We start from the raw sequence: 20313 nt of genomic DNA, 5'->3' as shown, positions 1-20313 counted from the left end.
CACAGTATTGATGAGCTCATGTTCAGTTCTATTGTGTTCTATTATTTGACAGTGTTGCTATGGTAATAGAGCATGTTTTGTTGGCAGTAACATGGGCTGTGGCCGACAGTCGCCCGTGTAGCAGAGACACTCTGTAGCTTGTTCAGTTTGAGACGCTTCAGTACGAGTTCAGGTCAACAACATGGATGTCATTACTTTCTACTGTGACGTCATCAGAGACGAGTCGATGTTCACCACATATTAGTCAACTTTCAAAAATATAAAGTCGTTCAACTTCGAGTTCATGCCTGTCACCTGGTTCACACCTGGTCACACCTGGTCACACTTGTCCCATGTCTCTTGGTATCTTCCTTCAGGACCCTGGTCCTTTGCTCCCTTCCCCCATTTTGGGCCAGAAACCTCTGCAGCTGCTGGAGATCAAAGCTCGGGGACGCTTTGGTTGTGTGTGGAAGGCTCAGCTGCTGAGTGAATACGTGGCCGTTAAAACGTTCCCCATACAGGTCTGTCTCTCTGTCTGTCTCTGTGTCTGTCTCTCTCTGTCTCTGTCTGTCTCTGCCTGTCTCTGTCTCTCTTCCTGTCTGTCTCTCACTCTTTCTCTCTCTCTGTCTCTCTCCCTGTCTGTCTCTCTCTCGTTCTCTCTCTCTGGTCTCTCTGTCTCTGCCTGTCTCTGTCTCTCTCCCTGTCTGTCTCTCTCTCGTTCTCTCTCTCTGTCTCTCCCTGTCTGTCTCTCACTCTCTCTCTCTCTCTGTCTCTCTCCCTGTCTGTCTCTCACTCTTTCTCTCTCTCTGTCTCTCTCACTGTCTGTCTCTCTCTCTTTCTCTCTCTCTGTCTCTCTCACTGTCTGTCTCTCTCTGTCTCTCCCTGTCTGTCTCTCTCTTTCTCTCTCACTGTCTCTCCCTGTCTGTCTCTCCCTCTGTCTCTCTCTGTCTCTCCCTGTCTGTCTCTCTGTCTGTCTGTCTCTCTCTGTCTCTGTCTCTCTCTGTCTCTCTCTGTTTCTGCCTCTCTCTGTTTCTGCCTGTCTCTGTCTCTCTCCCTGTCTGTCTCTCTCTCTTTCTCTCTCTCTGTCTCTGTTTCTCTCCCTGTCTGTCTGTCTCTGTCTCTGCCTGTCTCTCATGTATAATACTTTCTGATGTAATGTCTTCACTCTGTGTGACACTCACTAAATCTGTGTCAGACACTTTTGTCAGAATCATCTAGTGCTGACCTCTGACCTCTGACCTGTGACCTTTGACCTCAGGATAAAGAGTCATGGCAGAATGAGTATGAGATCTACAGCCTGAGTGGGATGAGACATGAGAACCTGCTGCAATTCATTGGAGCCCAGAAGAGAAGCAGTGACCTGGAGCTGGAGCTGTGGCTCATCACAGCCTACCACGAGAAGGTAACTGTGACCTCTGGAAGGTAACTGTGACCTCTAGAAGGTGACTGTGACCTCTAGAAGGTAACTGTGACCTCTAGAAGGTGACTGTGACCTCTAGAAGTGACCTCTAGAAGGTAACTGTGACCTCTAGAAGGTAACTGTGACCTCTAGAAGGTGACTGTGACCTCTAGAAGGTAACTGTGACCTCTAGAAGTGAACTCTAGAAGGTAACTGTGACCTCTAGAAGATGACTGTGACATCTAGAAGATGACTGTGACCTCTAGAAGATGACTGTGACCTCTAGAAGGTGACTGTGACCTCTAGAAGTGACCTCTAGAAGGTGACTATGACCTCTAGAAGGTGACTGTGACCTCTAGAAGGTGACTGTGACCTCTAGAAGTGACCTCTAGAAGGTAACTGTGACCTCTGTGACCTCTAGAAGGTAACTGTGACCTCTGGAAGGTAACTGTGACCTCTAGAAGGTGACTGTGACCTCTAGAAGTGACCTCTAGAAGGTGACTGTGACCTCTAGAAGTGACCTCTAGAAGGTAACTGTGACCTCTAGAAGGTGACTGTGACCTCTAGAAGGTAACTGTGACCTCTAGAAGTGACCTCTAGAAGGTAACTGTGACCTCTAGAAGGTGACTGTGACCTCTAGAAGATGACTGTGACCTCTAGAAGGTGACTGTGACCTCTAGAAGTGACCTCTAGAAGGTGACTATGACCTCTAGAAGGTGACTGTGACCTCTAGAAGGTGACTGTGACCTCTAGAAGTGACCTCTAGAAGGTAACTGTGACCTCTAGAAGTGACCTCTAGAAGGTAACTGTGACCTCTAGAAGATGACTGTGACATCTAGAAGATGACTGTGACCTCTAGAAGTGACCTCTAGAAGATGACTGTGACCTCTAGAAGTGACCTCTAGAAGGTGACTGTGACCTCTAGAAGGTGACTGTGACCTCTAGAAGGTGACTGTGACCTCTAGAAGGTGACTGTGACCTCTAGAAGTGACCTCTAGAAGGTGACTATGACCTCTAGAAGTGACCTCTAGAAGGTGACTGTGACCTCTAGAAGTGACCTCTAGAAGGTGACTGTGACCTCTAGAAGGTGACTGTGACCTCTAGAAGTGACCTCTAGAAGGTAACTGTGACCTCTAGAAGGTAACTGTGACCTCTAGAAGGTAACTGTGACCTCTAGAAGTGACCTCTAGAAGGTAACTGTGACCTCCAGAAGGTAACTGTGACCTCTAGAAGTGACCTCTAGAAGGTGACTGTGACCTCTAGAAGTGACCTCTAGAAGGTAACTGTGACCTCTAGAAGGTAACTGTGACCTCTAGAAGGTGACTGTGACCTCTAGAAGTGACCTCTAGAAGGTGACTGTGACCTCTAGAAGGTAACTGTGACCTCTAGAAGGTGACTGTGACCTCTAGAAGTGACCTCTAGAAGGTGACTGTGACCTCTAGAAGGTGACTGTGACCTCTAGAAGGTAACTTATGAGGATATAACATAATATAATATACTAACTAACTTTGAACTACCCCCCCCCCCCCCCCAATCCTCAGGGGTCTCTGACTGACTACCTGAAGGCCAACGTCCTCTCCTGGTCTGATCTGTGTCTCATCGCTCAGTCCATGTCTAGAGGTCTCTCCTACCTGCATGAGGACATACCTGGACACAAGGATGGACACAAACCTGCCATCGCACACAGGTAGGACACACACACAGGGAGGTCTCAGACAGGAGGTCTCATATAGGAGGTCTCAGTCAGGAGGTCTCAGACAGGAGGTCTCCTATAGGAGGCCTCATATCGGAGGTCTCAGACAGGAGGTCTCATATAGGAGGTCTCAGTCAGGAGGTCTCCTGTAGTCGGTCTCAGTCAGGAGGTCTCAGACAGGAGGTCTCAGACAGGAGGTCTCATATAAGAGGTCTCAGACAGGAGGTCTCATACAGGAGGTCTCATATAGGAGGTCTCAGTCAGGAGGTCTCATACAGGAGGTCTCATACAGGAGGTCTCCTATAGGAGGTCTCATATAGGAGGTCTCAGTCAGGAGGTCTCCTGTAGGAGGTCTCAGACAGGAGGTCTCCTATAGGAGGTCTCAGACAGGAGGTCTCATATAGGAGGTCTCATATAGGAGGTCTCAGACAGGAGGTCTCCTATAGGAGGTCTCATATAGGAGGTCTCAGTCAGGAGGTCTCATACAGGAGGTCTCATACAGGAGGTCTCAGACAGGAGGTCTCATATAGGAGGTCTCATATAGGAGGTGTCAGTCAGGAGGTCTCCTGTAGGAGGTCTCAGACAGGAGGTCACCTATAGGAGGTCTCAGACAGGAGGTCTCATATAGGAGGTCTCAGACAGGAGGTCTCAGACAGGAGGTCTCAGACAGGAGGTCTCATATAGGAGGTCTCAGACAGGAGGTCTCAGACAGGAGGTCTCATATAGGAGGTCTCATATAGGAGGTCTCAGACAGGAGGTGTCATATAGGAGGTGTCATATAGGAGGTCTCATATAGGAGGTCTCAGACAGGAGGTCTCATATAGGAGGTCTCATATAGGAGGTCTCAGACAGGAGGTCTCAGACAGGAGGTCTCATATAGGAGGTCTCCTATAGGAGGTCTCATATAGGAGGTCTCAGACAGGAGGTCTCATATAGGAGGTCTCAGACAGGAGGTCTTATATAGGAGGTCTCAGACAGGAGGTCTCATATAGGAGGTCTCAGACAGGAGGTCTCATATAGGAGGTCTCAGACAGGAGGTCTCATATAGGAGGTCTCAGACAGGAGGTCTCAGACAGGAGGTCTCATATAGGAGGTTTCATATAGGAGGTCTCATATAGGAGGTCTCATATAGGAGGTCTCAGACAGGAGGTCTCAGACAGGAGGTCTCATATAAGAGGTCTCAGACAGGAGGTCTCAGACAGGAGGTCTCATATAGGAGGTCTCAGACAGGAGGTCTCATACAGGAGGTCTCATATAGGAGGTCTCAGACAGGAGGTCTCATATAGGAGGTCTCATATAGGAGGTCTCAGACAGGAGGTCTCAGACAGGAGGTCTCATATAGGAGGTCTCAGACAGGAGGTCTCATATAGGAGGTCTCATATAGGAGGTCTCAGACAGGAGGTGTCATATAGGAGGTGTCATATAGGAGGTCTCATATAGGAGGTCTCAGACAGGAGGTCTCATATAGGAGGTCTCATATAGGAGGTCTCAGACAGGAGGTCTCAGACAGGAGGTCTCATATAGGAGGTCTCCTATAGGAGGTCTCATATAGGAGGTCTCAGACAGGAGGTCTCATATAGGAGGTCTCAGACAGGAGGTCTTATATAGGAGGTCTCAGACAGGAGGTCTCATATAGGAGGTCTCAGACAGGAGGTCTCATATAGGAGGTCTCAGACAGGAGGTCTCATATAGGAGGTCTCAGACAGGAGGTCTCAGACAGGAGGTCTCATATAGGAGGTTTCATATAGGAGGTCTCATATAGGAGGTCTCATATAGGAGGTCTCAGACAGGAGGTCTCAGACAGGAGGTCTCATATAAGAGGTCTCAGACAGGAGGTCTCAGACAGGAGGTCTCATATAGGAGGTCTCAGACAGGAGGTCTCATACAGGAGGTCTCATATAGGAGGTCTCAGACAGGAGGTCTCATATAGGAGGTCTCATATAGGAGGTCTCAGACAGTAGGTCTCAGACAGGAGGTCTCAGACAGGAGGTCTCATATAGGAGGTCTCATATAGGAGGTCTCAGACAGGAGGTCTCATATAGGAGGTCTCATATAGGAGGTCTCAGACAGGAGGTCTCATATAGGAGGTCTCATATAGGAGGTCTCAGACAGGAGGTCTCATATAGGAGGTCTCAGACAGGAGGTCTCATATAGGAGGTCTCAGACAGGAGGTCTCAGACAGGAGGTCTCATATAGGAGGTCTCATATAGGAGGTCTCAGACAGGAGGTGTCATATAGGAGGTGTCATATAGGAGGTCTCATATAGGAGGTCTCAGACAGGAGGTCTCATATAGGAGGTCTCATATAGGAGGTCTCAGACAGGAGGTCTCATATAGGAGGTCTCCTATAGGAGGTCTCATATAGGAGGTCTCAGACAGGAGGTCTCATATAGGAGGTCTTCTATAGGAGGTCTTCTATAGGAGGTCTCAGACAGGAGGTCTCATATGGGAGGTCTCATATAGGAGGTCTCATATAGGAGGTCTCAGACAGGAGGTCTCAGACAGGAGGTCTCATATAGGAGGTCTCAGACAGGAGGTCTCATACAGGAGGTCTCATATAGGAGGTCTCATATAGGAGGTCTCAGACAGGAGGTCTCAGACAGGAGGTCTCATATAGGAGGTCTCAGACAGGAGGTCTCATATAGGAGGTCTCATATAGGAGGTCTCAGACAGGAGGTCTCAGACAGGAGGTCTCAGACAGGAGGTCTCACTCTGACTGTTTTCCAGGGACATTAAAAGTAAGAACATTCTGCTGAAGTCTGATCTCACCGCCTGCATCGCTGACTTCGGACTCGCTCTCAGGTTTGAGGCGGGGAAATCTCCAGGAGACACTCATGGACAGGTGAGTGTACCTGTCTGTTACCATGGTGATGGCTCATGTGGTCTCATCAGTTCATTTAACTGGGCCCTGTGTTGTGACTGTCAGGTGGGGACCCGGAGATACATGGCCCCTGAGGTCCTGGAAGGAGCCATCAACTTCCAGAGAGACGCCTTTCTGAGGATAGACATGTACGCTCTGGGCCTGGTGCTGTGGGAACTGGCCTCACGCTGCAAAGCTGCTGACGGTGAGCAACATGGCCGCTCCGAGCACGCTAGCATTAGCATTAGCATCAGCAACAATGTGTTACGTCATGGTGGTGAGGCAGAACACAAACCCAGGACACAAAGAGAGACGGGGACCAAAACAACTTTGATAACAACAAATGGTCCTACAGGGTAGACAAACTGCAGCGAGACAAGAACTCAGGACCAGGAAAGAGACGAAACGGAGGAGACGGACAAAGGGTTATACATAAACACAAGAGACAGGTGAAACCAATGAGGAGCACACAGACACAAGACAGGACAACTGAGTGTGATCACAGGGACGGGGACAGACAAAGACATGAAGATACCAAAACAGTACATCATGACACAATGTCCCCAATGTCTCTAATGCCCCTCTGGTGTCTCTGGTCCAGGTCCGGTGGATGAGTACATGCTGCCCTTTGAGGAGGAGGTGGGTCAGCATCCATCTCTGGAGGACATGCAGGACGTGGTTGTCCACAAGAAGCTGAGGCCGACACTCAGAGAGTGCTGGCAGAAACATGCAGTGAGTCACTACGTTACCCAGAATGCATCGGGTCTGGGTTGATGTCCAGGTGTCCTCAGTCCGGTTGATTTGTGTTTACTTGTGTCCCTGACTCTGTGTCTCTCTGACCCGTGCTGCTGTGTTGTTTTTGTGTTGTTGTTGTTGTGTGTCTCTCTGACCCGTGTCTGTCCCGTCACCCTCCAGGGTCTGGTCCTGTTGTTGTTGTTGTTGTTGTGTGTCTCTCTGACCCGTGTCTGTCCCGTCACCCTCCAGGGTCTGGTCCTGTTGTGTTGTTGTGTTGTTGTTGTGTGTCTCTCTGACCCGTGTCTGTCCCGTCCCCTCCAGGGTCTGGTCCTGTTGTTGTGTTGTTGTTGTGTGTCCCTCTGACCCGTGTCTGTCCCGTCACCCTCCAGGGTCTGGTCCTGTTGTTGTTGTTGTTGTGTGTCTCTCTGACCCGTGTCTGTCCCGTCTCCTCCAGGGTCTGGTCCTGTTGTTGTGTTGTTGTTGTGTGTCCCTCTGACCCGTGTCTGTCCCGTCCCCTCCAGGGTCTGGTCCTGTTGTGTTGTTGTGTTGTTGTTGTGTGTCCCTCTGACCCGTGTCTGTCCCGTCACCCTCCAGGGTCTGGTCCTGTTGTTGTTGTTGTTGTTGTGTGTCCCTCTGACCCGTGTCTGTCCCGTCACCCTCCAGGGTCTGGTCCTGTTGTGTTGTTGTTGTTGTTGTGTGTCTCTCTGACCCGTGTCTGTCCCGTCCCCTCCAGGGTCTGGTCCTGTTGTGTTGTTGTGTTGTTGTTGTGTGTCCCTCTGACCCGTGTCTGTCCCGTCCCCTCCAGGGTCTGGTCCTGTTGTGTTGTTGTGTTGTTGTTGTGTGTCTCTCTGACCCGTGTCTGTCCCGTCCCCTCCAGGGTCTGGTCCTGTTGTGTTGTTGTTGTTGTTGTTGTGTGTCTCTCTGACCCGTGTCTGTCCCGTCCCCTCCAGGGTCTGGTCCTGTTGTGTTGTTGTGTTGTTGTTGTGTGTCTCTCTGACCCGTGTCTGTCCCGTCTCCTCCAGGGTCTGGTCCTGTTGTTGTGTTGTTGTTGTGTGTCCCTCTGACCCGTGTCTGTCCCGTCCCCTCCAGGGTCTGGTCCTGTTGTGTTCTTGTGTTGTTGTTGTGTGTCCCTCTGACCCGTGTCTGTCCCGTCCCCTCCGGGGTCTGGTCCTCCTGTGTTGTTGTGTTGTTGTTGTGTGTCCCTCTGACCCGTGTCTGTCCCGTCCCCTCCAGGGTCTGGTCCTGATGTGTTGTTGTGTGTCCCTCTGACCCGTGTCTGTCCCGTCCCCTCCAGGGTCTGGTCCTGTTGTGTTGTTGTTGTTGTGTGTCCCTCTGACCCGTGTCTGTCCCGTCCCCTCCAGGGTCTGGTCCTGTTGTGTTGTTGTTGTTGTGTGTCCCTCTGACCCGTGTCTGTCCCGTCTCCTCCAGGGTCTGATCCTGTTGTGTTGTTGTGTTGTTGTGTTGTTGTGTGTCCCTCTGACCCGTGTCTGTCCCGTCCCCTCCAGGGTCTGGTCCTGTTGTGTTGTTGTGTGTCCCTCTGACCCGTGTCTGTCCCGTCCCCTCCAGGGTCTGGTCCTGTTGTTGTGTTGTTGTGTGTCCCTCTGACCTGTGTCTGTCCCGTCCCCTCCAGGGTCTGGTCCTGCTATGTTGTTGTTGTGTTGTTGTGTGTCTCTCTGACCCGTGTCCGTCCCGTCCCCTCCAGGGTCTGGTCCTGTTGTTGTTGTTGTTGTTGTTGTTGTGTGTCCCTCTGACCCGTGTCTGTCCCGTCCCCTCCAGGGTCTGGTCCTGTTGTTGTGTTGTTGTGTGTCCCTCTGACCTGTGTCTGTCCCGTCCCCTCCAGGGTCTGGTCCTGCTGTGTTGTTGTTGTGTTGTTGTGTGTCCCTCTGACCTGTGTCTGTCCCGTCCCCTCCAGGGTCTGGTCCTGCTGTGTTGTTGTTGTGTGTCCCTCTGACCCGTGTCTGCCCCGTCCCCTCCAGGGTCTGGTCCTGCTGTGTTGTTGTTGTGTTGTTGTTGTTGTTGTTGTTGTTGTGTGTCTCTCTGACCCGTGTCTGTCCCGTCACCCTCCAGGGTCTGGTCCTGTTGTTGTTGTTGTTGTGTGTCTCTCTGACCCGTGTCTGTCCCGTCCCCTCCAGGGTCTGGTCCTGTTGTTGTTGTTGTGTGTCCCTCTGACCCGTGTCTGTCCCGTCCCCTCCAGGGTCTGGTCCTGTTGTTGTTGTTGTTGTTGTGTGTCTCTCTGACCCGTGTCTGTCCCGTCACCCTCCAGGGTCTGGTCCTGTTGTTGTTGTTGTTGTGTGTCCCTCTGACCCGTGTCTGTCCCGTCCCCTCCAGGGTCTGGTCCTGTTGTTGTGTTGTTGTGTGTCCCTCTGACCCGTGTCTGTCCCGTCCCCTCCAGGGTCTGGTCCTGTTGTTGTGTTGTTGTTGTGTGTCCCTCTGACCCGTGTCTGTCCCGTCCCCTCCAGGGTCTGGTCCTGCTGTGTTGTTGTTGTGTTGTTGTTGTTGTTGTTGTGTGTCTCTCTGACCCGTGTCTGTCCCGTCACCCTCCAGGGTCTGGTCCTGTTGTTGTTGTTGTTGTGTGTCTCTCTGACCCGTGTCTGTCCCGTCCCCTCCAGGGTCTGGTCCTGTTGTGTTGTTGTGTTGTTGTTGTGTGTCTCTCTGACCCGTGTCTGTCCCGTCCCCTCCAGGGTCTGGTCCTGTTGTGTTGTTGTGTTGTTGTTGTGTGTCTCTCTGACCCGTGTCTGTCCCGTCCCCTCCAGGGTCTGGTCCTGTTGTTGTTGTTGTTGTTGTGTGTCTCTCTGACCCGTGTCTGTCCCGTCCCCTCCAGGGTCTGGTCCTGTTGTGTTGTTGTGTTGTTGTTGTGTGTCTCTCTGACCCGTGTCTGTCCCGTCCCCTCCAGGGTCTGGTCCTGTTGTTGTTGTTGTGTTGTTGTTGTGTGTCCCTCTGACCCGTGTCTGTCCCGTCACCCTCCAGGGTCTGGTCCTGTTGTGTTGTTGTGTTGTTGTTGTGTGTCTCTCTGACCCGTGTCTGTCCCGTCCCCTCCAGGGTCTGGTCCTGTTGTGTTGTTGTGTTGTTGTTGTGTGTCTCTCTGACCCGTGTCTGTCCCGTCCCCTCCAGGGTCTGGTCCTGTTGTTGTTGTTGTTGTTGTGTGTCTCTCTGACCCGTGTCTGTCCCGTCCCCTCCAGGGTCTGGTCCTGTTGTTGTTGTTGTTGTTGTGTGTCCCTCTGACCCGTGTCTGTCCCGTCACCCTCCAGGGTCTGGTCCTGTTGTGTTGTTGTGTTGTTGTTGTGTGTCTCTCTGACCCGTGTCTGTCCCGTCCCCTCCAGGGTCTGGTCCTGTTGTGTTGTTGTGTTGTTGTTGTGTGTCTCTCTGACCCGTGTCTGTCCCGTCCCCTCCAGGGTCTGGTCCTGTTGTTGTTGTTGTTGTTGTGTGTCTCTCTGACCCGTGTCTGTCCCGTCCCCTCCAGGGTCTGGTCCTGTTGTTGTTGTTGTTGTTGTGTGTCTCTCTGACCCGTGTCTGTCCCGTCCCCTCCAGGGTCTGGTCCTGTTGTGTTGTTGTGTTGTTGTTGTGTGTCTCTCTGACCCGTGTCTGTCCCGTCCCCTCCAGGGTCTGGTCCTGTTGTTGTTGTTGTTGTTGTGTGTCTCTCTGACCCGTGTCTGTCCCGTCCCCTCCAGGGTCTGGTCCTGTTGTGTTGTTGTGTTGTTGTTGTGTGTCTCTCTGACCCGTGTCTGTCCCGTCCCCTCCAGGGTCTGGTCCTGTTGTGTTGTTGTGTGTCCCTCTGACCCGTGTCTGTCCCGTCCCCTCCAGGGTCTGGTCCTGTTGTGTTGTTGTGTTGTTGTTGTGTGTCCCTCTGACCCGTGTCTGTCCCGTCCCCTCCAGGGTCTGGTCCTGTTGTGTTGTTGTGTTGTTGTTGTGTGTCTCTCTGACCCGTGTCTGTCCCGTCCCCTCCAGGGTCTGGTCCTGTTGTTGTTGTTGTGTTGTTGTTGTGTGTCCCTCTGACCCGTGTCTGTCCCGTCACCCTCCAGGGTCTGGTCCTGTTGTGTTGTTGTGTTGTTGTTGTGTGTCTCTCTGACCCGTGTCTGTCCCGTCCCCTCCAGGGTCTGGTCCTGTTGTGTTGTTGTGTTGTTGTTGTGTGTCTCTCTGACCCGTGTCTGTCCCGTCCCCTCCAGGGTCTGGTCCTGTTGTTGTTGTTGTTGTTGTGTGTCTCTCTGACCCGTGTCTGTCCCGTCCCCTCCAGGGTCTGGTCCTGTTGTTGTTGTTGTTGTTGTGTGTCCCTCTGACCCGTGTCTGTCCCGTCACCCTCCAGGGTCTGGTCCTGTTGTGTTGTTGTGTTGTTGTTGTGTGTCTCTCTGACCCGTGTCTGTCCCGTCCCCTCCAGGGTCTGGTCCTGTTGTGTTGTTGTGTTGTTGTTGTGTGTCTCTCTGACCCGTGTCTGTCCCGTCCCCTCCAGGGTCTGGTCCTGTTGTTGTTGTTGTTGTTGTGTGTCTCTCTGACCCGTGTCTGTCCCGTCCCCTCCAGGGTCTGGTCCTGTTGTTGTTGTTGTTGTTGTGTGTCTCTCTGACCCGTGTCTGTCCCGTCCCCTCCAGGGTCTGGTCCTGTTGTGTTGTTGTGTTGTTGTTGTGTGTCTCTCTGACCCGTGTCTGTCCCGTCCCCTCCAGGGTCTGGTCCTGTTGTTGTTGTTGTTGTTGTGTGTCTCTCTGACCCGTGTCTGTCCCGTCCCCTCCAGGGTCTGGTCCTGTTGTGTTGTTGTGTTGTTGTTGTGTGTCTCTCTGACCCGTGTCTGTCCCGTCCCCTCCAGGGTCTGGTCCTGTTGTGTTGTTGTGTGTCCCTCTGACCCGTGTCTGTCCCGTCCCCTCCAGGGTCTGGTCCTGTTGTGTTGTTGTGTTGTTGTTGTGTGTCCCTCTGACCCGTGTCTGTCCCGTCCCCTCCAGGGTCTGGTCCTGTTGTGTTGTTGTGTGTCCCTCTGACCCGTGTCTGTCCCGTCCCCTCCAGGGTCTGGTCCTGTTGTTGTTGTTGTGTGTCTCTCTGACCCGTGTCTGTCCTGTCCCCTCCAGGGTCTGGTCCTGTTGTGTTGTTGTGTGTCCCTCTGACCCGTGTCTGTCCCGTCCCCTCCAGGGTCTGGTCCTGTTGTGTTGTTGTGTTGTTGTTGTGTGTCCCTCTGACCCGTGTCTGTCCCGTCCCCTCCAGGGTCTGGTCCTGTTGTGTTGTTGTGTTGTTGTTGTGTGTCTCTCTGACCCGTGTCTGTCCCGTCCCCTCCAGGGTCTGGTCCTGTTGTGTTGTTGTGTGTCCCTCTGACCCGTGTCTGTCCCGTCCCCTCCAGGGTCTGGTCCTGTTGTTGTGTTGTTGTTGTGTTGTTGTGTGTCCCTCTGACCCGTGTCTGTCCCGTCACCCTCCAGGGTCTGGTCCTGTTGTTGTGTTGTTGTTGTGTTGTTGTGTGTCCCTCTGACCCGTGTCTGTCCCGTCACCCTCCAGGGTCTGGTCCTGTTGTTGTGTTGTTGTGTGTCCCTCTGACCCGTGTCTGTCCTGTCCCCTCCAGGGTCTGGTCCTGTTGTGTTGTTGTGTGTCTCTCTGACCCGTGTCTGTCCTGTCCCCTCCAGGGTCTGGTCCTGTTGTGTTGTTGTGTGTCCCTCTGACCCGTGTCTGTCCCGTCCCCTCCAGGGTCTCGTCCTGCTGTGTGAGACGATGGAGGAGTGCTGGGACCACGAGGCTGAGGCCCGTCTGTCGGCGGGGTGCGTGGAGGAACGGGTCGTGCAGATGCAGCGCCAGACGGTTGCCACGGCGCCTGAGGAGGTCGTCACCGTCGTCACCATGGTAACCAACGTGGACTACCCGCCTAAAGAGTCGAGCCTATGACGAGGAGACGGACCAATCACAGACTCAGGTGATCAGCTGGACGTCATGTGACCTCCAGCTGCAGGACGCTCCACCCACTTCCTGTTTCTCCTACAAAATAAAAGACTTTTTCTGGGACAATGTGACGATGGACAGAAATAAAGACGTGATGATGTCACGTGATGATGTCACGTGTGTTCTGAGACATGTGGAACGGACAAGAACAGACAAGAACACACAAGAACACACATGAACAGACAAGAACAAACACACAAGAACACACAAGAACACACAAGAACAGACACGAACAGACAAGAACACACACGAACACACACGAACACACACGAACAGACAAGAACACACAAGAACAGACAAGAACAGACACGAACACACATGAACAGACAAGAACAAACACACAAGAACACACAAGAACAGACACGAACAGACAAGAACAGACAAGAACACACAAGAACACACATGAACAGACAAGAACAAACACACAAGAACACACAAGAACAGACACGAACAGACAAGAACAGACAAGAACAGACAAGAACACACACGAACAGACAAGAACAGACAAGAACAGACAAGAACACACACGAACAGACAAGAACACACACGAACACACAAGAACAGACAAGAACAGACACGAACACACACGAACACACATGAACAGACAAGAACAAACACACAAGAACACACAAGAACAGACACGAACAGACAAGAACAGACAAGAACACACACGAACAGACAAGAACAGACAAGAACACACACGAACAGACAAGAACACACACGAACACACAAGAACAGACAAGAACAGACAAGAACACACAAGAACAGACAAGAACACACACGAACACACACGAACACACACGAACAGACACGAACACACAAGAACACACACGAACACACAAGAACAGACAAGAACAGACAAGAACACACACGAACACACACGAACACACAAGAACAGACACGAACACACAAGAACAGACAAGAACACACACGAACAGACAAGAACAGACAAGAACACACACGAACACACAAGAACACACAAGAACAGTCAAGAACACACAAGAACAGACAAGAACAGACAAGAACAGACAAGAACACACACGAACACACAAGAACAGACACGAACACACAAGAACAGACACGAACAGACAAGAACACACAAGAACACACAAGAACACACACGAACACACAAGAACAGACACGAACACACAAGAACAGACAAGAACAGACAAGAACAGACACGAACACACAAGAACAGACAAGAACAGACAAGAACACACACGAACACACATGAACACACAAGAACAGACAAGAACAGACACGTGTAGATCAGAGCTGCATCATCCTGAACGTCTGGAGACAAAGAGAAGCCATCGTAGATGTGGAGGACCTCCTCCTCCATACACACCTCCTCCTCCTAACTCCTCCATACACACCTCCTCCTCCTAACTCCTCCATACACACCTCCTCCTCCTAACTCCTCCACACACACCTCCTCCTCCATACACACCTCCTCCTCCTAACTCCTCCATACACACCCCCTCCTCCACACACACCTCCTCCTCCTAACTCCTCCATACACACCTCCTCCTCCTAACTCCTCCACACACACCCCCTCCTCCATACACACCTCCTCCTCCTAACTCCTCCACACACACCTCCTCCTCCATACACACCTCCTCCTCCTAACTCCTCCATACACACCTCCTCCTCCTAACTCCTCCATACACACCTCCTCCTCCTAACTCCTCCATACACACCTCCTCCTCCTAACTCCTCCATACACACCTCCTCCTCCTAACTCCTCCACACACACCCCCTCCTCCACACACACCTCCTCCTCCTAACTCCTCCATACACACCTCCTCCTCCTAACTCCTCCATACACACCTCCTCCTCCTAACTCACAGTTTCAGCTCCCTGAATAGGTTTTCTACTGGGTCCAGGTCTAGAGACTGGCTAGGCCACTCCAGGACCTTCTTACAGAGCAGAGCCTGTCCTTAGTGTCCCTGGCTGGGTTCAGGTCTCTGTCATGCTGGTGGACCCATCCTCACTGCTCTTACTGAGGGAAGGAGGTTGTCTCACCATACATGTCCCCATCCATCCTGTCCTCAGTCATGATGTTTCTCCCCCCATGCTTCACAGCTGGGTGGTGTTGATGGGGTCGTACTCGTCCTCCTTCGTCCAACCAGAGACGACTCTATACTCTGGTCTCATCTGACCTCAGGACCTTCTCCCATGTCTCCTCTGGATCATCACTGGTCACTGGCAAACTCCAGACGGGCCTTTTAATCCATGACAGCGTAGTGTGTTACTACGGTAACCTCTGAGACTGTGGACCCAGCTCTCTCCAGGTCATAGACCGGGTCCTCCTTCAGGTCATAGACCAGGTCCTCCTGGTGGTTCTGGGCTGATCCCTCTCTCCGTTCTCATGACCATTAACACTCCACCAGGTGAGATCTTGCTTGGAGCCCCAGTCTGAGGGAGACTGACAGTCATCTTGTCTCTGTCACTAAGCTGCTGTCCTGCTGTCCTGTAGACCTGTAGACCTGTAGACCTGTAGACCGTCCCAGCCAGCAGGTCTACAGTTCTATGTTTTTTATGTAAGTGGGGAAAAGTTTCCAGAACCATCTCTAAAGAGTTTGGAACCCACAAATAATCCACTATTAAAGACGACTGTTCTCCTCCACACTTCTTGAAGAGAAACTGGGTCCTGCAGCAAGAACCCAAGTGGTTCTACCAAAGAACGGTTAAAGAAGAACAAGATGAATGTTTAGGAACGGCCAAGTCAAAGTCCTGACCTTAATCCAATAGAAATGTTGTGGAAGGACCTGAAGCAAGCAGTTGATGTGAGGAAACCCACCAACATCTCAGAACTGACAAGGAGGTCACAGCAGATACTGGAAACAAGGAGGACATGATATGTAATATTGGCTCATTTTAACTGTGACTGGGTTCTCTTTGTCTGTGGTTGGGTTCTCTTTGTCTGTGGTGGGTTCTCTTTGTCTCCTCTCAGGACGTTCTATGAAGACGTGGAGCAGCTCTGTGTCTGTTCACATGTTCTATAAACACACATGAACATGAGCCAGATGGACGTCGTCATTCTGACGTTTGGATCAGAACCAGATTGTGTCTCGTTTATTTCAGTGTTTATCGTTTACTTTTGTGAATCATGTTGAAACTAAAGATGCTACGATGAACAAACTGTTGATGATCAGGACTCTGAACTTTTAGTTTATCTGCTTGATCCAACAAGACGTGTTCACATGTTTTATTATTTATTTATGGAGAAAATAATCCTGATTTATTGATCACCATCGGTTTGAAATATTTTCTGTTGGATGTTATTTTTAATTTAAAATCTTCTGTGAGTTTTTTATATTGAAGACAATCGAAGCATTTTAAATAAAATGATAAAAACAGCGTCTGGCTCTTGGTGGTGAGATCAAACCTTTGTGTAAGATCAGACAGAGACAGAGACAAGATCTTCCTCCAGGTGTATTTCATCTTGAACCCAGTCTGATCAGGTGTAGTGCTTCTCTGATCAGAGCTAAGCTCCGCCCACCAGCTACCTGAACACAGACCACGCGGAGGAAAGAGATGGTTGAGTCCTGAGAGTCAGAAACGTCTGATCAGTGATCAGAGAGTAGGTTTAGACCTCAGCTCCTCCTGTCAAAGTCTGAATCAGTAAATATTGATGAGATCAGGTGACTGTGACAATGAGGCGTTCAGGGACTGAAGGAGATGAATGGGTTCAGGGTTAAGGGTTCTTGTCAGCAACCCCTTGACTAGAACTAGACCAAGAGTTTATAGAAATACCACAAAGGTTCTAGTAACAATAGAACCAGGCCCACTCTCATCATAGAACTCTAAAACCTGAAACTGTCTGGAAGGTTGTAAATGGGTCTCTGGTTAAAACATCTGGAGGAGGTAAAGGTTTAGTTACAGCGATCTGAAAAGACTGAGGCACACATCCTGTTCATAAAGATAATCTGGTTTAATATGGAGCTGTTCATTAGTTGGGATGAAGACGAGCTGGTGGTTGAGATGCTGTAATGACTGAAGTGAACTGACAAAGATCTACTGGACAGAAGGATTCCAGATGTTGATCAGGTCCTGAGATCCACTGGACGGAAGGATTCCAGATGTTGATCAGGTCCTGAGATCTACTGGACAGAAGGATTCCAGATGTTGATCAGGTCCCGAGATCTACTGGACAGAAGGATTCCAGATGTTGATCAGGTCCCAAGATCTACTGGACAGAAGGATTCCAGATGTTGATCAGGTCCTGAGATCTACTGGACAGAAGGATTCCAGATGTTGATCAGGTCCTGAGATCTACTGGACAGAAGGATTCCAGATGTTGATCTAAGATCTACTGGACAGAAGGATTCCAGGTGTTGATCAGGTCCCGAGATCTACTGGACAGAAGGATTCCAGATGTTGATCTAAGATCTACTGGACAGAAGGATTCCAGATGTTGATCAGGTCCTGAGATCTACTGGACAGAAGGATTCCAGATGTTGATCTAAGATCTACTGGACAGAAGGATTCCAGGTGTTGATCAGGTCCTGAGATCTACTGGACAGAAGGATTCCAGATGTTGATCAGGTCCTGAGATCTACTGGACAGAAGGATTCCAGATGTTGATCAGGTCCCGAGATCTACTGGACGGAAGGATTCCAGATGTTGATCAGGTCCCGAGATCTACTGGACGGAAGGATTCCAGATGTTGATCAGGTCCCGAGATCTACTGGACGGAAGGATTCCAGATGTTGATCAGGTCCCGAGATCTACTGGACGGAAGGATTCCAGATGTTGATCTAAGATCTACTGGACAGAAGGATTCCAGATGTTGATCAGGTCCTGAGATCCACTGGACGGAAGGATTCCAGATGTTGATCAGGTCCTGAGATCTACTGGACAGAAGGATTCCAGATGTTGATCAGGTCCCGAGATCTACTGGACAGAAGGATTCCAGATGTTGATCAGGTCCCAAGATCTACTGGACAGAAGGATTCCAGATGTTGATCAGGTCCTGAGATCTACTGGACAGAAGGATTCCAGATGTTGATCAGGTCCTGAGATCTACTGGACAGAAGGATTCCAGATGTTGATCTAAGATCTACTGGACAGAAGGATTCCAGGTGTTGATCAGGTCCCGAGATCTACTGGACAGAAGGATTCCAGATGTTGATCTAAGATCTACTGGACAGAAGGATTCCAGATGTTGATCAGGTCCTGAGATCTACTGGACAGAAGGATTCCAGATGTTGATCTAAGATCTACTGGACAGAAGGATTCCAGGTGTTGATCAGGTCCCGAGATCTACTGGACAGAAGGATTCCAGATGTTGATCAGGTCCTGAGATCTACTGGACAGAAGGATTCCAGATGTTGATCAGGTCCCGAGATCTACTGGACGGAAGGATTCCAGATGTTGATCAGGTCCCGAGATCTACTGGACGGAAGGATTCCAGATGTTGATCAGGTCCCGAGATCTACTGGACGGAAGGATTCCAGATGTTGATCAGGTCCCGAGATCTACTGGACGGAAGGATTCCAGATGTTGATCAGGTCCCGAGATCTACTGGACGGAAGGATTCCAGATGTTGATCAGGTCCTGAGATCTACTGGACGGAAGGATTCCAGATGCTGATCAGGTCCTGAGATCTACTGGACAGAAGGATTCCAGATGTTGATCTAAGATCTACTGGACAGAAGGATTCCAGATGTTGATCAGGTCCTGAGATCTACTGGACAGAAGGATTCCAGATGTTGATCTAAGATCTACTGGACAGAAGGATTCCAGATGTTGATCTAAGATCTACTGGACAGAAGGATTCCAGATGTTGATCAGGTCCTGAGATCTACTGGACGGAAGGATTCCAGATGTTGATCAGGTCCTAAGATCTACTGGACGGAAGGATTCCAGATGTTGATCAGGTCCCGAGATCTACTGGACGGAAGGATTCCAGATGTTGATCAGGTCCCGAGATCTACTGGACGGAAGGATTCCAGATGTTGATCAGGTCCCGAGATCTACTGGACGGAAGGATTCCAGATGTTGATCAGGTCCCGAGATCTACTGGACGGAAGGATTCCAGATGTTGATCAGGTCCCGAGATCTACTGGACGGAAGGATTCCAGATGTTGATCAGGTCCTGAGATCTACTGGACGGAAGGATTCCAGATGCTGATCAGGTCCTGAGATCTACTGGACAGAAGGATTCCAGATGTTGATCTAAGATCTACTGGACAGAAGGATTCCAGATGTTGATCAGGTCCTGAGATCTACTGGACAGAAGGATTCCAGATGTTGATCTAAGATCTACTGGACAGAAGGATTCCAGATGTTGATCAGGTCCTGAGATCTACTGGACGGAAGGATTCCAGATGTTGATCAGGTCCTAAGATCTACTGGACGGAAGGATTCCAGATGTTGATCAGGTCCCGAGATCTACTGGACAGAAGGATTCCAGATGTTGATCAGGTCCTGAGATCTACTGGACAGAAGGATTCCAGATGTTGATCTAAGATCTACTGGACAGAAGGATTCCAGATGTTGATCAGGTCCTGAGATCTACTGGACGGAAGGGATAGACTGGAGACCTGTCCAGGGTGGACCCCCCCCCCCTCTAGACCAATGACAGCTGGGATAGACTGGAGACCTGTCCAGGGTGGACCCCCCCCTCTAGACCAATGGCAGCTGGGATAGGCTCCAGACCCCCATGACCCTTCACAGGACAAGAGGTTACAGAAGATGAATGAATGAATGAATGACATCAGAGTGAAGACATGACATATGTTTTAAGTGGGTTCTCATGTTCTCTGCCAGTCGGTGTGTTGGAGGTCCATGTTCTCATCCATGAGGCTGAGCATGAGTTACTGATAGAAGCTCCATAACATACAAGAGGACATCTACAAACACAGTAAACATGGGGTGATCACAGCTTCAGTCCTTTTATTTGGAGGTCCATGTTGGTTGTCCCAAAGACAAAGAGGACGATGAGAGGTGACCGAGTCTTTGCCTTTGCCCATCGGACTCTTCCTCATTTTAAATCCTCTCTTAAAACACATTTTGTCTCTTTGGCTTTTAACTCAGCATGAGATGTTGGTTCTTATTGTTTATATTGTTTGATTAGTTTTATGAATTTAATCTTGTTTCTAATTTTTCTATGTGTTTTTATATTCTTATGTCCGTGTACAGCACTTTGGACAACTTTGTTGTTTTTAAAGTGCTTTATAAATAAAGATTGATTGATTGAACATATTAGAAATGAAAGAATGACGACGGCTGAAAATCATTAGAGTCAGTTGTTAATTATTGAAATAAAGAATAAAAGAGAAGTGATCAGAGATGTGACGTTCGAATCTGACTTTAGAGAGTATCAGCTGTATGAGCTTCATCATCATCATCATCATCATCATGAAGGTCACATGCAGCCAGGACAGAGTCTCTACCTGGCCTCATCTCTCAGGTACGTTATTGATCAGTTGACTGTGATTCTGTCGGTCACGGCCCGTTAGCGCCACCTGCAGGTCACGGCCCGTTAGCGCCACCTGCAGGTCACGGCCCGTTAGCGCCACCTGCAGGTCACGGCCCGTTAGCGCCACCTGCAGGACGCAACGTGTTCAGGTTTGACTGATAAACATAAAAGTTATAAATTCACGAATAGAACAAAACAAAACATGTAGATGTCATGATTTTAATCACAAAAAACAAAACATCAGATTATTTTAATTATTTCAATAATTTTATTAAAATAAGACAAAAAACAAAAAGATGATTTTATTAATATTTCCTC

The 20313-nt window shown here is 50.1% G+C and overlaps 1 protein-coding gene across 2 annotated transcripts in view; it reads left to right on the top strand.

Annotated features, from left to right (window-relative positions):
- Positions 1–15929, top strand: part of acvr2aa (activin A receptor type 2Aa) — a 32459-nt gene extending 16530 nt beyond the window's left edge. For both annotated transcript variants that reach the window (XM_084545174.1, XM_084545175.1), the window contains 7 exons: positions 357–500; positions 1238–1381; positions 2920–3065; positions 5798–5912; positions 5997–6135; positions 6532–6662; positions 12318–15929. In XM_084545174.1, coding sequence (XP_084401300.1) covers positions 357–500; positions 1238–1381; positions 2920–3065; positions 5798–5912; positions 5997–6135; positions 6532–6662; positions 12318–12512 — 1014 coding nt within the window. In that variant the 3' untranslated portion in view covers positions 12513–15929. The remainder of the gene's footprint in view (positions 1–356; positions 501–1237; positions 1382–2919; positions 3066–5797; positions 5913–5996; positions 6136–6531; positions 6663–12317) is intronic.
- Positions 15930–20313: the final 4384 nt, after the last annotated feature.

This window comes from Chelon labrosus (assembly GCF_963514085.1).
Source record: "Chelon labrosus genome assembly, chromosome: 5".
NCBI lineage: Eukaryota > Metazoa > Chordata > Actinopteri > Mugiliformes > Mugilidae > Chelon > Chelon labrosus.
This window is presented reverse-complemented; position numbering and strand designations above follow the sequence as displayed.